Source organism: Acomys minous (genome assembly GCF_964271855.1).
Source record: "Acomys minous genome assembly, chromosome: 13".
Lineage (NCBI taxonomy): Eukaryota > Metazoa > Chordata > Mammalia > Rodentia > Muridae > Acomys > Acomys minous.
In genome coordinates, this window is record NC_140495.1 from 112,626,694 (window position 1) to 112,647,275 (window position 20,582).

The 20,582-nt window shown below is 44.8% G+C and overlaps 1 protein-coding gene across 1 annotated transcript; it reads left to right on the forward strand.

Annotated features, from left to right (window-relative positions):
* Nucleotides 1-529: 529 nt before the first annotated feature.
* LOC311581841 (E3 ubiquitin-protein ligase TRIM31-like) lies at nucleotides 530-9,398 on the forward strand (the record flags this gene model as incomplete). The annotated part of the gene is made up of 8 exons (XM_084754360.1): nucleotides 530-943; nucleotides 1,431-1,526; nucleotides 3,384-3,614; nucleotides 4,670-4,692; nucleotides 5,184-5,299; nucleotides 6,548-6,622; nucleotides 7,060-7,101; nucleotides 8,872-9,398. The coding sequence occupies 8 exons, from the start codon at nucleotides 530-532 to the stop codon at nucleotides 9,396-9,398; spliced, it is 1,524 nt and encodes a 507-aa protein (XP_084610486.1).
* Nucleotides 9,399-20,582: the final 11,184 nt, after the last annotated feature.

Genomic DNA, 20,582 nt, shown 5'->3' on the forward strand with positions numbered 1-20,582 from the left:
CACGGCTCAGGCAAGCTGGGGGGTCTAAGAAGAACAGAGACAGAGAAAGAGAGACAGGCCAAACAGAACAAAGGAGGGCATCAGAGACAGGGAGGAAAAGCCAGCAGAAGACAGGGTGGGGAGGCAGCTCTGCTGGGGGGTGGGGCTTAGCACACCTTCCTACCACTCCCTACCTGCAGCTGAGTGGACTTTCACACCTCATCCTTCTGTTCCTGCAACTGCTTTCCAAAGATAAGTTTAATCCGTTCAAGGTCCAGGAACTATTGCTCTACTTCACAGGCAGCAGGAACTCACAGTATCTGTTAGTTCTTGAGAGACAGTGAGGTGAGACTGAGCATCTCTTTACAATCTTCCCCATGTAAGTTTTACTCTTCCTTATCACTGCCCCTCCTCTTCATTGGTCCTTCTCTAGTCCCCCAGCTGAGAGTCTCTCTAACCTCTGCTTCCTGTTTCCTTTTCCTTTCTCAGAACCAGTGTCTGCCTTGGAGTCCTGGGCTCTAACATTTCAAATTAGCGTTGCTAATCCATTATGGAGGGCCTACACATGACCACCCAGCTGTTGGAGGAACTGATCTGCCCCATCTGCATGGATGTCCTACGAGACCCTGTCATCACTGAGTGTGAACACAACTTCTGCTTGCAGTGCATCAGTAAGGTTGGGGAAACATCAGAAACCATCCAATGTCCCATCTGTAAACGCTTTGTGAATAAGAACACGTTCAGGCACAATAGGCCATTGGCTAATCTTGCAGAGAAAATCAAGGCTCTGAATTCTGCTGAGATCCAACCAGAAGGGAAAGAGAGAAGATGTCGGAGGCACAAGGAAATTCTAAGTTACTTCTGCGAGAAGGATGGAGAGTTCCTCTGTGTGGTGTGTCGGGACTCCAAGCGCCACAGATCCCACCATGTCACCTTGATGGATGAGGCTGCCAAGAACTACAAGGTAGGCACCTGGGCCCTTCTCTGTCCCCAGCCCAGCAGAGCAGAGTCCCTGGAGACAGAGGAGCTGCTGCCTGCTCCAGCCGGTTGACAGCCACTGCTGCTCTCTTTGCACTTGAGTTGGCAGTTTGTAGCCAGGCCCAGAGGATATAAAACAGGGCCTGGGACATCCAGACAAGCCAGTGCTGTGTCTACCCCTGAGGTCCCTGCTCTGGCTGCTCCTGGCTTTGCCTCTCTGTGAGGCAGATGAAATCTACCTCGTAAACAAGTGGGTGGCACCGAGGAGGGGAAGTCTTTCCCCATAACACCAACACCAAAGCACCATCCACATGGTCATCAGTAATGTCTTCTTAAGTCACTAAAATTCCCTTTCTTCCCATCACCCCCTTGTCCTAGTGAGAGAAAAACAGGGGGTCTGCTAATAATGACATCAGCACCCTGGGAAAACCTCCCAAGAGGGAGAGCCTGACTGAAATGCCCTCTCCCTACAGGTACAGATTGAGTCCCAGGCCCAGGATTTGCAGCAAAAGGACAAGGAAATAATTGAAGAGAAAAAGCAAGGTGACGGGGCAATCATGGTGTTCAGGGTAAGAAATATTCCAAACACGTCCCAGGACACTGAGGCATCTCTGCTGAAAGTCCTACCCTTCATTGTTCCTCCAAGTGGGAACAAAGTCTTGCTGACATGGTGGCTAGGGGCAGAGCAGAGGGTGTGGTCTCTGACCTGTGCCCCTGGGCTGTGCTACCTGCTGCCAGGGTGCTGCACCAATGGAGGGGAGGCCTGCCTCTCCTGCCACAGCAGGCAGTGTAAGGAACACAGTGGCTCACCCAAGCCCTATCTAACTAGAAACTTACACAGTAAAGAGAGACAGAGACTGTGACATCAGCAGACATCTCCACCTGATTTTGTTTGCATTTTAAGAGGTTTATTATTATTTATATATATTGCTTTATGTATCTGTGTGAGTCAAAGTCATTATGTGCAGATACTGGCAGAGACCAGAAGAACTGGAGTTAGAGGCATTTGTGAGCTTCCCTAAGTAGGTGCTAGGAACTGAATTCAGGTCCTCTGGAAGAGCATTTTAAACTGCTAAGCCACCTCTCCAGGTCCTGTTTATTTGATTTGATGGTTTTTGTCATCTTCTGGGCCCATGTGGCACTTTTCCTATCTCATAGTGGTTCCAGGCCCCACCTGCTCACCTCTCCTCCTCCTCCATCTTCTTCTCTCTTCTCTGTCTGTCTCTGTCTCTCTCCTCAAAGACCAGTGAGCCATTCTTATCCCACTTCCCTGCCCAGGTGTATCAGCTTTTTATTGGTCAAATAGAAACAAGTTTGTTGGCAAGGTTAAACAGCAATACTTGGGGCACATTAAAAGACAGCAAACAGTAATTAGCATCCAAATACATCAGACCAACCTCCAGCAACACAGTTAAGCTGAAAAAGTTTCTTTGTTTCTGTTTATTTCCTTTGTTGTTTGTTAGTGCTTTTGTTTCACTGACATTTATCACTATCTTTTATTTATTTATTTTTACTCTAATTTTATGGGAATAAAGCTTTGAATATGTATATGTATGTATACCAGGTGCATGCCTGGTACACATGGAGATCAGAAGACAGTGTCAGATCCCCTGGTTTGGAGTTAAGACAGTTGCGAGATACCCTGTAGGTTCTGGGCATTGAATTTGAAGTATTTGCAAGAGCAACAGGTGCTCTAAACCACTGAGCCATCTCTCCATCCTCTAGGCACAGCATCTTATGTAGCTCAAGCTAGAAATTTTTACGTACAAAAGAATAGCCTCCAGCTGCTGATCCATTACAGGGCTATAACAGCAGGCCCAGTGTGTGCAATGCTGGGGATTGAACCCAGGGCCTCATACATGCTAGGCAAGCTCTCTAGACACTGAACTACAGCTGAAGCCTAGGGTTTTGATGGTGATGTTCTCTGTTTGTTGAGACAATGGCTCAAGCAGTACATGCTGGCCTAAGATAGAAGCTGGCCTTGACCTCCTGCCTCTTCTGCCTGCACTCCCAAGTGCTGAGATTGCATAGCTGTGCCCCAGCACATCTGGCTGATGTCCTTGAAGATAAATGAAAGCATCCAGCCTAAATCTGTGAATACAGGAAGTTATTTGGTCTCCTTTCTCCCCTTACCCCTCTCGTAGCAAGGTGTTCTAAGCTGGTCTGGGTATAATCTTTAAATACACTTAAAGAGTGAATGGTGTCAGGTGTGGTACATGCCCTTAATTCCAGCCCTTAGGAGGCAGAGGCAGGTGGATCTTCATGAATTCAAGGCCAGCTTGTTGTAGGTAGTGAGTCCCAGGCTACCCAGTGCTATATAGCGAGATTTTGCCAATAAATGAACAATAGTGGATAATGGGCTTAAAGGAGGCATGGAGGACGCCTCTCATGCCCACCTCATCTCTACATTCCTTCCATGTCCCCAGGCCCAGGCACATCTTGAGAAACTAAAGATCCGTGATGAATTCAAGCACCTGCGTCAGAGTCTGGATGAGGAAGAGCGTTTCCTCCTGTCCAGGCTGGACTGGCTGGGGATGCAGGGAGCTGAGCATATGGGACACTATGACAGTGTGATTGAGCAGCAGCTCACCTCCCTCAGGGAGCTCACTGAGTCCCTGAAAAGCAGGCTACAAGCCACATCCATGGAGCTACTAAAGGTGAGTCCTTTGGGAGCAGTTTTCCCCCATGCCCCCCCCCTCTCTCTCTCTCTCTCTCTCTCTCACACACACACACACACACACACACACACACACACTTTTGCTTCCTAAATCTAAATTGTGAGAAGTTCCTATTTTTCCCTGAAAGGATGTAACAGTAAGACACTTTCCTGTGTTTGGGGAGCTTCATCTCATCTGTGACCTTATCTTTCTTACTTGAAGCTCTCACTTTGACAAAGCTCCTCTCCAGGGGTTAGAGGGAAGCCTTGCTCCAGTCATGTTGTCTCTGACGTAATGCTCTGTCCCTTGCTAATGCTTTTCCACCCTAAGACCCAGTGTTCACCATGCCCTTTCTCCTAGTAAGCTCAGGTATGAAGTGTTGTTGTTGTTTTAATTACCCCATTTCCTGAACTAATCCACCAACTGCTGCTCTTCTTCATCTAATCCAGCAGTTCTGAATTGATGGGTTGTGGACCCCTTTGTTGGGGGGGGTGGGGTCAAACAACCCTTTCACAGTGGTCTTTCAAGACCATTGGAAATATCAGATATTTACAGCCCAATTCATATCAGTAGCAAATTCACAGTTATGAAGTAGCAACAAAATTTATGGTTGGGGTCACCACAACATTAGGAGCTGTATGAAAGGGTCCCAGCATTAGGAAGCAAAAGAACAAAGCCCTTTCCATAACTCAGGACACTGAGGCAAGATGACTGTGTCTAGTCCAAGGCTAACATGAGCGAAGATCAAGACGCAGCCTGAAACAGCTGGGCATGCTCTCTCACACCTGTAATTGTAGCACTGCAGAGGTAGGGGGAGTTCCTGGATCACTAGAGTTCAAAACCTTCCTGAAACACACACACACACACACACACACACACACACACACACACACACGAGAGAGAAAGAGAGAGAGAGAGAGAGAGAGAGAGAGAGAGAGAGAGAGAGGCTAAAGAGAAAGGAACAGCATTTTCTCTCTGCCTCAAGCTGAGTCTGAGCTTCCTCTCAGTGCTTATGACTTATGAGGCTGTGAAATTGTTCTCTCTTTCTTTTCCAGGACGTCAAATGTGTCTTGCGCAGGTATGATGGGCATCCCGTGTGCACTGTGCTTTCTGGGTCACTCACACATACAACATTCAACCTATGTCCAAGTGTGTTCACAGCCCTAGGAACTCAACTATAAACTATTTAGGTTGCAGGTGGGGAGGTCCAAAGTGTCCACAGCACAGGTGGCCTCTGGGTAAAGGCTCCGCTCTTTTCTCCAAGCACCCAGCTTCTTTCCCAGCTCCCCCTGCACATTCCCCTTGATTCAGTGGGTGAGTCCTGGGTTTCCTGCGCTGCCTCCCTGGCCCCTTTCCCTTCCCTGCATCCATCTCCATCTTCACTTCCACATTTCCTCAGGTGTGATCTCACTCAGCCCTGTACTCCCAGACCTGGGCTCCTGACACTCAGCTCACTGGGTCTAGACTGTATTTCTCACTCTGCCTCCAGCCCAGGAACCCATCCCACAGGCCCTTCCCACCCACACTCTGCCCTCTGAACTCACGACTCAGATCAACATGTCTTCACAGGAGTAAGAAATTTCACTTTAACAACCCAACCCAAATTCCCGAGGATCTGGAGAGAGAAACCAGTAGAGCAAAAGAGAGACTGGACTCCATCACACAGAGCCTGAGGGAATTCAAAGGTGAGGGGTGGCTGTCACCTCCTGTGCTTTCCTGCCTCAGGGTTCCCTCCATCACCTCAGACACTGCCTGAACTCGTTGGTGCCAGCCCTGAGCCTCCCAGAAGCCAGGCTGAATACTGAGCACTTTCCAAGCATCCTTATCCAGAAATGTATCATGCTGTGCTGTAGCAGGGCTCCCCAGGGGTTGATGTTGTGCTAAGGGTGGAGCCCAGGACTTTGTGTTTGCTTGACAAACCTCTGAGCTACAGCCCCAGCACCAAATCACCTCCAATCTCACAGTTTTCATCTTGTCTACCAGGTGGTGAGCATGGGGCTGGATGTATGTTTGGTTGCTGCTAGCCACATGTACCCCTGGGCACAGAATATAGCATTCTCCTATTGTGTAGGTAAAGAACACACATTGACTGTGAAAGACATAATATTAAAATAGACATAAAATGCAGTAATGAAAAACTAAAGTAAACAGAAATACAGCAATTAAAAGTTTGGAGACTACATCTCACCATCTTGCCCAGGGTGGCCTCTTACTGAAGATAAGCCTTCTGAGTAGCTAGGACTCTAGCACCCAGCACTGTGCCCGGGGAGCACTAACTTTTATTCTACATGCTGAAATAATAATGTTTTTTGGTTGTTGCTTTTTGAATTCTGAGATACTCGTTTCTTTTTCTAAAGTTTTGTTTATTTGTATGGGTGTTTTGTGTGCATGTATCATATGCATGCCTTGTGCATGTGGAGGTCAGAAAAGAGTGTCAGATTCCTGGGATTGAAACTTCAGAGGGTACTGGGAATTGAACCTGGGTCCACTGATTAAAAACACTGTTTTCAACATCTGAGCCATCCCTTAGCCCCCTTTTATTTTCTCTTGAGACACTGTGTGAATAGTCAAAGATTCTGAAACTCACCATATGCTGTGAAATCGCCTAAAAGTTGTCATCCTCCTGTCTCAGCTTCCTGCATGTCAGCATGCCCTGGTCTTTTCTGTTTTCAAAATGGCATGTAGAAAATTCACAATTTAGTGGTTTATGTTAGTTGCTCCTCGTGGGTTTGCTCTGCAAAGAGCTGCACTGGAGCCACTGTGGGGAGGCCCTAGGGCAGCTCTCCCTCTTTGGTGTCTTCTTGGTTCACTGAGACTAGGAGAGAAATTCCAGTCCCACCTCTCCCAGCATCTGCAATCAGAGCCTTGCTGTGTGGTCGGGGTTCGTGCTTTACCCCTGTGGATTCTCCATTTTCTTCACTCTCTCCTCACAGACAACCTGAAGGATGTAAGAAAAAAAGATAAAAGGCCATTCCTGGACAGCCTGAATAAAGAGGAAATAGAGATCTGTAAGTGTGTGCTGATCTGCTGTTTGAGGAAAGTAAAAAATACAAGAGGGAGGGTCCTCTCCTTAGTGGGAGATTGAGGAAGGCCCAGTGTTTGTGAACATCAATGAAAAACAAGCTCATAGAATTGTTTTATTGTGTTAACTTAAGATAATCGAGACAGTGACTCCTTCACTAATTAAAAGATCTTCAAAATGAATGAAAATGTGTAAATTTATACAACATTTCATAAAGCCCAGGTGGAGGCAGTTCAGTCTGTGGTTGGGGCTGAAAACCGGACTCTGTTGGCTCAGCACAGCTGACACAATGGCCCGTGATGATGTCATCTGACAAGGGTAGTTAGGGTAAAAGTCAGGTTCAGCTGCCAATCCCCAATATGACTTTTAATTTATTACTTCTTGTTATCAACCTAAAGTTCATTTTCTGTCTACAATTTCTAGGGTCCCTGTCACAGAAGAATAAGTCAAAATTACGCACCTCAGGTAGGATTCCTGTGTGGCACATGGGTCTTCCTGTAGGGAAGCAAAGGACCTCCAGGTCTGCAAGTTCTTTCCCAGCTCTGATACAGCAGGGGAAAGAGAGACCAGTCCCCAGGAAGAGCTGCCGAACCAGCAGAGCACCCTTTATGGATGACTACTCTCAGTTCCCCTGAGAGATACAGGAATAAGGAAAGAACAGAAAGCTGAGTAAAAGAGAAATCACAGGGGAGAGTGAGAGGAAGGGCTGTGTGACTGTACAGACTCTGAAGGGCTAGTGATGGTTCTTCCTAGGGTGAGAGGCAGGCTTCTCAAATGCTTCTTCCCAAACTATGCCTTCCCTGGGAAAGGCCTAGCCTCCCTCAAGGGACCCCTGATGTGCTAGCCCCATGCCGTGTGGTCCATGTCCCCACTGCAGCCTATGGAGCTCAGCAGTGCCTGTAGCTCTACTGACCTCTCCTTTCTCCTTTGCTGTCCCTCAAATGGGAACAAGTCAATAAAACTGGGACTATCTTATGCCCAGCTCTATTTCTCCCCTTGCACTCTGAGGTGTCCTTTATGGGGCAGCCCGTCCTTTAGCACCATCCTGGAACAAAGCACAGCCCCTACTCCAGGTTTCTGGATGTGGAGCTGGCTGTGAGCCTGGGCTCTGTGCACAGCACGTAAACCTCTAGATGACACTCATTTGTCTTACTGAAGAGTTGGGTGAGTTGTGGGCTGCTCTCCCTGAAGTTGCCCTTTCTGTCTCCTTTCCCTTTAAATATGTTCTTTTCTTGTTTATTATAGTGTGTGTGTGTGTGTGTGTGTGTGTGTGTGTGTGTGTGTGTGTGTGTACGCCCAGAATGGAGGTGAGGCCCACAGTGTGCAGGTCAGAAGTCTATTTTTTGGAGGTTGTTCTCTCCCAAAATCTTTGTCAGTTCTGGGCTTTTCTGGCAAGCATTTGTACCTGCTAAGACATCTTACCAGGCTTTTATTATTATTGTTATTATTATTATTATCATCATCATCATCATCACTACCACCACCATCATCATCATTCTCTCTCTCTCTCTCTCTGACTTGTGTGTGTGTTTGTGTGTGTACATGTGCCTATGTGTGGACATCGAGGAAACCATGGGGGAGTCAGCCTCCCACCATATGCGTTTCAGAATTGAAATCATGTATCAGGCTTGGGAACAAGTGCCTTACCAGATGAGTCAGCTCCCTGGCCCCAAGGCCTCCATTTTAGAAACTGAGGCTTAATCTTGATCTCTCATAGTAGCCCCAATTGTTTGCCATTTGAGAACCAAGAAATAGGGAAATGGAGAAGCTATGGCTTCATTGTTACAAAATCCAAATTATTCAGGGCCTCTTTGTGAAGTAACTTTACTATGATCTGCAGGAGTGTACCTCTGTGCCCACAGAATGGTCCCTTATAAAATTAGGGTAACTTTGAGAATTGGGGATGGAGAGAGGGCAGAGGTACTGGGAGAGCAGTGTAGGGAATATGGAAGGTGGCCCACATCTACAGTTCCTGCACTAGGGAGGTTCAAGCTGGAGGATGAGAGGTTCAAGATCATCTTAGCTACACAGCGGGTTTCAGCCCCACTTTGGTTACCTGAGAGATCTTCTCAGAAAACCAAAACAAACAGGCAGGAATCAAGACTTTTCTGGGAACATGGGCTAGATTGCAAAGAGAAATTCTCTCTCCAGCTGCACCATGAGAAGCTGAGAAGCAGGGGATTGGAGGAGTTGACATGAGGCTATCCTTCTTTTCTCTTCTTTATCTTCCCACAGTCCCTGTGACCTTGGACAGGGCCTCAGCTGACCCAGACCTCACCTTTTCTCAAGATCTAAAGAAAGTGACCTTGGACATGGTTGGCGGAGCAGCTTCAAATAAGCAGGCAACACCTGAACCTTTGTACCCTTTCTACACTGTGAGGGGTTCCCCAGGCCTCTCCTCAGGATGCCAGTTGTGGGAGGCAGAACTTCAGGGGACCTCGGGTGGAATGTGCATGGTGGGCATGGCCACAGAGTTGAATCTAGGGGCCCAGAGTCAGAACTCCAGCGCATGGAGATGCTTATGGGCACTGAGGGTCTCATCCTCCGGATGCCAGCCATTCACCAATAGCAATGCCCTGGAAAGTATCCAGGTCAGTCCTAAGAAAGTGGGCGTCTACATGGATTATGACTGTGGGAGAGTCGTCTTCTATGATGCCATTACCAGGAAACACATCTATACTTTCCACACTTCCTTTGATGGGCAGATCTTCCCCATTGTAGGGCTCCAAGATTCCCCCAGCCATATCACCCTGAGCCCCTAGAGCTGCTCTCTTGTGGGTCCCTCAATCTGAGGTGATGAGATGCAAGTGTCAGGAGTGAAGCTTGGCCCTACTGAGGCACTCTACACACCCCACACACTCTTGCTGCTTCCTCTTTCCTGAGTAGAGAAGACAGTCGAATACCCTAAGCACTAGACATAAGGTTTTTCAGCACCACACTTTGTAGCAGGACCTCATCAGCAGGCCATGGAAGATCTAGCTGCACCTGATGAGACGCAGGTGCAAGGCACTTTCCGCCTACCTGGCTGCCCTTTGTCCACCTGACCACCTGCAGCCCCTGTAACTCTGTACTTGAGCCCCTCACTCTCATCCTTTCCTGAGATCTAGAACTGAAAGCTGTGAGCGGAGTCAGCCAGGTCTGTGCCAATGCCAGTTTGTAGATGAGGACAGTCTGCAACCAGGGTTGTAACCGTTTGACATTTCAAATCCATGTTGTCATCCTCCAAGACTCTGTCTTCAAATTAAAAACAAAATTGTAAACCAGCCTCCATGTTGACTTTAATTTCTAATTTTGTGTTAGGCCATATCCATATCCTTGGCTTCATCTGTCCCTCCAGCCTCAGGCCGGGTACCACTGGAATAGGTAACCTGCCAGTTGGGGGAACCACACACAGCACACTACATTTCATAGTTAAAAATTTTTAATTTCTTTTACATTTCTGGTGTGTGTGTGTGTGTGTGTGTGTGCGCACACACGCGTGTGAACACTCACATATCGTGGTCTCCTGGGAAGGTTGAAAGATGACTTTTGAAAGTCATTTCCTCTTTCTATGTTGTAGGTTCTTGAATAGAACTCAGCTCTTGATGGCGAGTGTCTTTCTGATGAGTCATCGCATGGGGTCCATTTCTCCTTCTTAAAAAAGTGATACGTAGACATATCTGTTTGCTTAGTCTACTCTGCCCTGAACTCACATAACCCACCATGGCCTTGAACCCCCTATGGAGTTGAAACTGACCTGGAACTTCTGATCTTTCTTCTGCCTCTTAAGTGTTTATTGGACAGGCCTGTGCACCAAACCTGGTGTATGTGGTGCTGGGAACCCAAGGTTCCGGGTGTGCTAGACATGACCTCTATCACCTGAGCTACATCCCAGTCCCATCTCTCTGACTTTTAAAATTAGATTGACAATTCTGAATGAATCCCAGTGATATTTTCTAGTCACACATAAGCTGATAACTGACACTTCAGATTATTGATGGTGATGAATTCTCAGCTGGCTCTTTGTTCCTTTCACTCTGATGGTTCAGGAACTATGGCACTTGAGGAAATAAGAAACTCTAAAGAGAAACACTTGCTTCTTTTTTTGAACATCAAACAAGTGGGAATATCAATAAATGCTGGTGAGGAACATCCACAGCCAAGCACCATGAGTATGCACTAGGGTTTCCCAATGCCCTAGAATGACCCTTGCTGTGTACGCGCCCATGGTCAGTCCACTTTAGTAACTTTACACAATGTAGTCTGACCACAGTGAGGGTTGCTGGTTCCTTCTACTCCGGCCTGCCTCTGCCATTGGTGGTGTTTCAGGGCTCAGGTTATGGGGAAATCAAAGAGGGCTTCTGGGGCTTTATTTCCTAAGATACATAAGTCATGAACAGTTTGTGTCTATTTCAGTTATTGCCACTGTCTCCATGGAGAGGTGTCCTCTGAGTTACCTCTGCCTGCTGAAAACCCACCTAACATTAGAGAATCAAGCACAAAGCCAGAGGCCCCTTTGGAACCCTTCTGACGGAAGCTTCCGCACTTTGCGCTGCACTCTGGGGCCCCCCATCCCCCAAACCCTTAGCACAAACACCTCCCAGTTTCCTCAGGCCCAGGGTCCTGGGAGGTGGTGCTCCAGGGCCCCTGAGAACTGGCCTCCTGGGTGAGCAAGGTCTTCATAGAGGGCAAGATCTCCCAGCTCACTCCAGGGCTAGGCCATCTGCAGATGAAGCTTTTGTCTGGCTTCGTGCCACTTGGCATCTCGGGTTCTAGATCTCAGCTGCTCACTGACAGCTGTCCCCAGGAGAAGCCATGGCTCTGTCCAGGGAAAGTAGGTGTCTACATGGATAACAAAAATTTTTACAATAATTTGTATCGGTTTGGCCTAGGAAGACAGTAACTGACACAGAGTCTGATTTGTACTTTAGAGATGTTATCACTATGTGCCAGGCAGAATTAAACTGATTCTAATCTACTCGCAATCAAAACAAACTACTGTAAACCTCATAACATACATATATTCCAAGCACTTAGCAATCTGGTGATCCTCTAGTCTTTTCTCTCCCCTGTCCTCAGCAACTCTCAACCAACTCCTGTCACTCTCAACTGTCCAATTTGGTCCTGCCCCCTCACCAGGAAGTCCCGCCTTTCACTTCCTGTCCTTCTGCCCAGCTTATTGGCTAAACAGTGCTTTATTGACAGTAGTTACATCCACTCAAGACATTCCTTCACATAGTACAATGGGAAGATCCTCTTCTATGATGCCCTTTTCACTGGGAAGATCTTCCCCTTATCCAGGCTTCTTGATTCCCAGAACATTCTGAGCCCTTACAGCTGTCTCCAGCTGAGACAACTCCTCAACTCCAGTTGAGGCCTGCCTCATCCTTTAGCATAGCATTATTGTAGCCATTTTGTTTTAAGTTTCCATCTTGATTTTTAAAGTGAAATTAAGTTCAAGTTTTCAGGCTCCAACTTCCAATGATTATGTCTATGTGGTTTCATTCCTCAAATGTTGTATAATTTGTTACCTGGACACTTTGTAAAGTTCCAACTGCAGAACCAATCAAACTAAAGGTCAGTTAGAGAGGCTTTGTCTAGCTAGTCAAAATGATGAAATGCTGCCCTCCCCTTGCTACCTGGTTGCTACATAGTAGCAGTTTGTTTCCTATACCTGGTTACAGTTTTGTTACCTGCCTGTTACTTGGTTGCAGATTTTCTTTAATTCTTTTTACAATTTTTTATTAAATATTTTACATATAAATTTATATTATTACACATATATACAACAAATGACTGATATCACAAAGAACCATGAAACAATAAAGAATTATATAAATTTTACATTCATAGTGTTTTGGGTATTTGTATCTGGCAGCCTTGAAGAAAACATCTTTCCTATTTTGGTGCATCTAAAACTCTGAATGTAAATCAATATCTATCATATCTCATCATTATAAACTTAAAAAAAGCCTGCCATAGGATCTGACCAGCTTTACAGTGAGGCTCAACTGATTATGACCCTGATGGCCATCAGCCTGGTACAGGCATTCAATAAACCATTGATCTTTCACTAAGATTGTTGTCTAAGGGGTTTGTGTGGCCGTTCTTGGTCTACAACACTCCCTGTGTCATTCATTGGCTTCTGACCCATAGCACTGTGATGGTGATAAGGTTGAAATCTGGCCTGGGTTACCCCTGCTACAGCCTCATAGTTTCCTTGCCCCAAATGCCTGTGTAGAAAAATTTCAACTTATAAAATGGCTACTCTGGAAGGTGATCACATCCAAAGACATTCTAGGCCTGTGTGATCTGGCCGGAATACAAGCACGCCTTTAGCCCAGTAGGCAGAGGCAAGCAGATATGCGTTCAAAGTCAGCCTGGTATAGAGAAAGTTTCAGTTAAAGAGGCTTAGGTCCAGGAATGGTGGTCCACACCTTTAATTCCAAACAATGAAGGTAAAGTTAATGTGTAGAAGGAAGTGCCCATGTTTGAAAGTAATGTTTAACTGAGTGCAAGAAAAAAGAAAGTGATAGATCAAAGAATTTGTCAGAATAGGAGAAGTCCAACTCCCATGAGAAGCGAAAGGAAAGGAAAGCTACTTAAAGGGACACTGCAGGCATTAGGGTAGGGGTGGGGGAAGTGTCTACTGGAAGAATTTTACAGAAGGGGGTTGAATGAGAGAACAAGCCAGACACAGATGATGACAGAACTACCCAGAGAAGCAGGAGCCAGAACATCAGAACAGATTGCTGGAGTTAGTCTGAGGCCAAGAAGAACATTTCAGAGGGTGAGAAAAAAGCCAACTTGAATGAGTCAACTGGGAAAGGAGTTTGAGCCTGAACAACTGAGTTGAACCAGCCAACCCAGAGCTCAGTAAGAACAGAAAGGGTGAGCTCATTAAGCAGTGAGTCTCAGAGGCTGAAAACATTCTAGGCCTATGTTAGATTACATGGAAGCTAGCAGCTTCCCAGGATTGGGCCTACATTAGCAGAGGAAGAGGCAGTAAGCCTCTGAGACTGTGATTGAAACAGGTGAATAAAATTTCCTTTTACATGCCTGAGCATAGAAGAAAGGTTTGAACACTCCCAAGTCTAAACACAAGCTTATTCACTAGGTTACAGTGTAATAGGACAGTAACCTCATCAACAGACCATAAGACCAGTTGCTATCAGAGAGTGTCCACCTACACCTTGCTAAGTCGCAGGTACAAGAGGCGGCCTAGATCACCTTGACTGACTTTCTTCTCTGTCTTAACTCCTGAATCATTATAAAATAAAATTAATTGTAGGACAGATAGGCAATCTCTTTGAGTTACTGGCCAGCCTGGTCTACTTGTGAGCTCCAGACCAGCCAGAGATAAATAGTGAGACACTGACTCAATTAACTTATTCAATGAATTAGACAAAAATGGGGGTTGCCTCGTGAATAGACAAATGAGACAAAGGGAACCTATCTGGGTGACTGGCAGCTTACACACCAGAGGGAAGTTATATTGAATGACTTAGCTGGGTCCTTAGGAGCCTGTGATTCTTTCTAGTCAAACAGGTGGGGACAGGAGACTTGGTTGAACATACAAGCTGGAGACTAGACTGAGAAGCAAAATAAAACACTACCTCAAAAAAACAAACCTAACAAAAATTTACCTGAATCGTAAAATACTGGTGTTGGTACTGTTCCTTTAGGTCTATGCATTCATATGCATACATGGGAAGCAAATAATGTCATGGTCACTCAGAACCAAGGTTCTCAACCTAAAAAATTAAGTTTTATTCTCTTCTGAACATAACACAAGACAAGAGAAATAAGCACACAATAACTCTGATTTTGAATAGAAAAATTAAAATGACCGGACGCTGAATTTCCCCTTAAAATAAGACATTAAAAAATTTTTTTCATCCATACTCCCATACACACACACACACACAAAACGTCTTTAAAAGTCTGAAGCCCATAGGTCTGCCACAGTCACCTTAGCAACACCATGAGACACAATCTGAAGACACCAGCTTGGTTATGATCACATGTATTAAAACAAGATTAATTTAGGGACTCCAAGATGGTGGCAGGAGGCATGGGCCATGTTTAGAAGCTCCAGTAAACAATTCAGGGAATTGTACAGAATTCTTAACCAGGAACACCAAGCTCCCCACCCCCACTACAGCAGTAGTACCCCACAGTTTGAAAGGACCAAAATACATAAAACCTGCATACCACTAAACACGGGAGGAGCACGGATGTTCTTGGACCATAGCAGCAGTGGTGGCAGCTGAAGTTGGCAGCTGGAAACCCTCCAGCAGAGGCAATTGGCATGGTGACAAGTGCGAATTGTTTTAGTAGAGGGGGCTCGTAACCCTAGCTGAACTTGACGAGCAGTTTGGGCCCCATGACCGAAGTTCAACTTGGCGCATGGTCTGGGCCCAGAGAATTTAGTTGAGATCAGCATGTGCTTTGACCCTGGGGTCCCTAGCTGAATTCGGTGCGCGGTTTGGGCCCAGAGTCCCTGGTTGAGCTTGGAGGGTGGTTTGGTTTTCGAGACTCCAGCTAAGCTTGGCGTGCAGTCCAGGCCCTGAGACTGTAGCTGAACTTGGTGAGCTCAGTGTGCAGTTTGGGCCCGAGACCCTGGTTGGACCCAGCACTAACTGGACTAAGTGCCTGGATTAGGCCCCAAAACCCATTTGGGTCCAGAGATACGAACTAGACTCAACACTCAGGTTGGGTCCATAGACGCTAACTGGACTCAGTATGTGCGTGGTTTGGACCCTGTGACACTAACCTGGACTCTGGAAGCAGTCTGGGTCCCAAAACGCTACTGGGAACTACAGACCAGTGGTGCATCAGAGCTCCTGAACTAAGGAAATCTCAGAGAGACAGGGAATAGAGTGGCAATCAGACACCCTCTGCTGACCTGTGTCAGTCCCTGGAGAGCTTTGGTGCCATAAGGGGACTCAGAAGGCTATGGACACTTTAGCCTGACCTAGTGCACATTCTGAGACCCAGGATAAGTACAGTGGAGCTGGGGATTACTGGCTGTGAGAGACCCAAACTACAGGGCTGGCCTCCTACCATCTAGACGAGTGAAGCATCAGATCCTCCAGCCTAAGGAAATCTTGAGAGAATAAGTGAATCTACCCTCAGACTCCTTCCACCCAACTCTGGAAGCTACCTTCCAGATGACTAAAGGACAGCATAAAGTGATACCCAAAGAACCCCAAAACAATATGGTGTCTCTAGATCCCAGCGATCACAAAGAAAATGTCCCAGAGACTTCATACACAATGGAAATACAAGAAAATGACCTCAGATCCTTAGTAATTAGGATGGTAATGGAGGAAACAAATAAAATTCATAGTCAAATGCAGGAAGACGCAGCCAAACAGGTGGAAGACCTAAAAGAGGCACATAGAGAGGCACTGGAAAATTTTCAGGAAAATACAAACAACCAGATGAAAGAAATCAATAAAACTGTTCAAGCTCTGAAGGCCCATAAAGAGACAATAGAAGAAACTCAGGAATATACAAACAATCAGATTAAAGAAATCAATAAAACAGCTCAAGATCTGAAGATGAAAATGGATTCAATGAGAAACACAGACAGAAGAAAAACAGGAATGTGAGAGCTCAGTAAAGAAGGTGAGCAACACAGAGGCAAGCCTGTCTAACAGAATCCAAAAGATGGAGGAACGAATGTTAGGTCTAGAAGATACAATTGTACATCTGGAAGCAACCATTAAAGAAAATGCTAAATCTGGAAAAATCCTGACACAAAACATCCAAGAAATCAAGGACACCATGAAAAGAGGAAATATGAGAATAATATGAATTGAGGATGGATACGATGCCAGACTCCAGAGCCCAGAAAATATTCTCAACAAAATCATAAAAGAAAACTTCCCCAATCTAAAGAAAGAGATGGCTATAAACATACAAGAGGCCTACAGAACATCAACTAGAATAGACCAGAAAAGAAAAACGTCCCATCATATACACAATCACAAACAAAATATACAGAACAAAGAAAAATATTTAAAGCTGCAAGGGAAATGGGCCAAATAACATTTAATGGCAAACCTATCAGAATTACACCTGACTTCTCAGCAGAGACCATAAAAGCCATAAGGGCCCGGACAGAGATCCTGCAAACCCTAAGAGACCACAGATGACAGGTCAGACTACTTTACCCAGCAAAACTATCAATAAACATTGACAGAAAACAAAATATTCCATGACAAAAACAAATTCAAACAGTACCTATCCACAAATCCAGCTTTACAGAAGGTACTAGAAGGAAAACTCCACCCCAAAGCGACAAGCTACAACCAAAACTACATAGGAAATAGATAACTACACCATGGCAAAACCACAACCACACAAATGCTCTACTGGAACCAACCCCAAAATTAAGACTCTTAATAGTCTCTAGTCATTAATATTTCTCAACATCAGTGGTCTCATTCTCCAATAAAAAGACACAGACTAACTGAATGGATGCATAAACAAGATCCAAAATACTTCTGCATTCAAGGAACACATCTCACCCATAAAGATAGACATTACCTCAGGATAAAAGGTTAGAAAAAATATACAAAGCAAATGGTCACAAGAAGCAAGCAGGTGTAGCCTTTTTAATATCTAACAAAATAGAATTTGAACCAAAATAATCAAAAGGGATGAGGAAGGACACTTCATACTCATCAAAGGTAAAGTCAACCAAGATAACATCACAATTCTGAACATTTATGCTCCCAATACAATGGCAACCACATTTGTAAAAGATCTGTTAATGAAGCATAAACCACACATTGATCCCCACACAATAATAGTGGGAGACTTCAACACCTCATTCTCACTGAAGGATAGGTCATTGAAACAGAAACTAAGTTGAGAAATAACATCATTAACCAATGCCATGAATCAAATGAATCTAACAGACATTTATAGAACCTTTCACCCAAAGAAAAAGGAATATACCTTCTTCTCCGCACCCCATGGAACCTTCTTCAAAATTGATCTCATAGTTGGTCACAAAGCAGGCCTCAACAGATACAAGAGGATTGAAATAATACCTTGTATCATATCGGATCACCATAGTCTTAGGTTGCACTTCAACAACAACAGAAATAACAAAAAGCCTACACATACATGGAAACTAAACAACTCTCTACTTAATGACACCTGTGTCAGGGAAGAAATAAAGAAAAAAATAGAATACTTCCTGATATTCAATAAAAATGAAGGAACAACATACCCAAATTTGTGGGAGACATTGAAAGCCATGCTAAGAGGAGAGTTCATAGCACTAAGTGCCTTTAAAAAGAAATTGGAAACATCCCACATAAGCAAATTGATGACACAGCTGGAAGCCCTAGGAAAAAAAGAGGTGGAAACACTCAAGAGGAATAGACATGGGAAATAATCAAACTCAGGGTTGAAATTAATAAATTAGTGACAAAAAGAACAGTCCAAAGAATCAACAAAACTGAGAGCTGGTTCTTTCAGTAAATCAACAAGATAAAGTGTTAGTCAAGCTAACTAAAAGGTAGAGAGACAGTATCCAAATCAACAAAATCAGAAATGAAAAGGAAGACATAACAGCAGACACTGAAGAAATACAAAGAATCATAAGATCCTACCTTGGAGGCATATATGCCACAAAATTTGAAAAAAATAAAGGAAATGGAGAATTTTCTTGATCAATTCCACTTGCCAAAAATGAGTGAAGAACAGATAAACAAGCTAAATAGTCCCATTTCCCCTATAGAAATAGAAGCAAGCATTGATAGTCTCCACCCCCAAAAAGGCCATGGCCAAATAGTTTCAGTGCAGAATTCTACCAGACCTTCAAGGATGTGTTAATACTGATACTCTTCAAGCTACTCCAAAAGATAGAAATGGATGGAGCATTATCAAATTCATTCTGTGAGGCTACAGTCATGTTTATACCTAAACTTCACAAAGACCCAACAAAAAAAGAGAATTTTAGACTAATTTATCTTATGAACATTGATTCAAAAATACTCAATAAAATACTCACAAAACAAATAAAAGAACACATCAAAGATATCATTCACCATGACCAAGTAGGATTCATTCCAGGCAAGCAGGGATGGTTTAATATACAGAAACCCATCAATGTCATCCACCATATAAACAAATTTAAAATAAAAAACCACATATCATATCCTTAGATGCAGAAAAAGCATTCGATAAAATCGAATACCCATTCATGTTTAAAGTTTTGGAGAGATCAGGGATACAAGGCACATACCTAAACATAATAAAGGCTATATACAACAAGCCAATAGCCAACATCAAATTAAATGGTGAGATACTCAAGGAAATTCCTCTAAAATCAGGAACAGGGCAAGGCTGCCCACTCTTTCCATATCTCTTCAATATAGTTCTTGAAGTTCTAGGCAGAGCAATAAGACAACAAAAGCAGATCAAGCGGATCCAAATGGGAAAGGAGGAAGTCAAATTATCCCTATTTGCAGATGTGTATATGATAGTGTATATAAGTGACCCCTAATATTCCATGAGAGAACTCCTACAGCTGATAAACACCTTCAGCGAATTGGCTGGGTAAAAAATTAACTCAAAAAATGTAAGGCGCGGCCACATCCGATAATGGCAGCGACCGTTATCACTTGGTGGCAACTGTTACAGTTGCTACAGCTCCCGCACATGCGCAGACATAAGCCCTCTCAATGCACCCCTCCCGACAGGGGTATGCAAATGAAGTACTCCAACACAGCCTCTCATCTGCGGGCATGCTAATGGGACATGCTAATGAGACATGCTAATAAGGCATCCGAATGTAACCAATGAGACATTAACACGCCGCATCCAGACAGTATTTAAGCGGCGTGCTCACAGGCAGTTGGGGTCTTTCGCTTCAGCTTCAAAGGATGCTCCCAATAAAGCATGATTGAGAAGAATCCTGGTGTCTGCGTCGTTCCTGCCGGCAGGAGGACGCGACAAGTGGTGCCGAAACCCGGGAATAAAACAGCAAAACAGGGCACGGACCACTCGACACCTGCGAGGACCCTCGGGATCAAGAGACCCCGGGAGGATTCAGAACTCAACGTGCGGAGCGGCGGCAGTACCGGTAAATCTCCCCTCAAGGGCGTGCCTCCATTTGGCATAGACCCCCTTCTGGACGCTGTGTTGATTTTGCAACTATGTTGCTGTGCTGTTTCTTTTTGAGCTGCTGCCCGGGTAAAGAGTAAAGAGTGCTTTTGTTAGGAATAAGAGGCCAGACGAACCAAGGTAAACAACTCGGCAGGCAACCCTTTTGTTAGCTGCTTGTAGAAAAAAGCACAAAATGAGAAATCAGCACTCTACAATTTTCCTCAAGCCAGTGCAGGAGCTTCTTAAACAACACAAACTGAAAGTCTCAGAACAGACTATTCAGGGATTACAGCAAGTTGCCCCCTGGTTTGAGCCCTCTGGAGCTTTAAACCTCGCTAGTTGGGATAAATTGGGCCGAGACATAGACAGAGCAACAGAAGATCGAAAGCTGCGGGCAGGAATGAAACCGTTATGGCGCCTGGTTCATGCTTGCCTAGCAGATAAGAAATGTGAGGATGTCATCAAAAACAGTCAGCAAATGTTAGCTAATCACCAAGATAGTATGTCGGAAACAAAAGGAATTAACAGGAAAAGGGAGAGGAATAGCAAGAAAAAGGATAAATATAGTCAAAGAGCAGCTCAGAAAAAAGAAAACAAAAAGCAGGAGGAGAAGAAAATTAACAATAAGCTGTACCCAGTACTCGATGAGTTCACTGACTTGCATTTAAGTAGTGAATCAGAGGCCGAGAATCATAGTGGAGAGGAAGAGCTAAGTACTGAAGAAGAATAAGATTTGGAGGAGGTAGCTGCTCAATATGAGCAGGAGAGATATGGGCCGTACGGAATAACCCCGTCGGCACCCCCTCCATGTAATCCTCAGTTCATTAGTAAGCAGA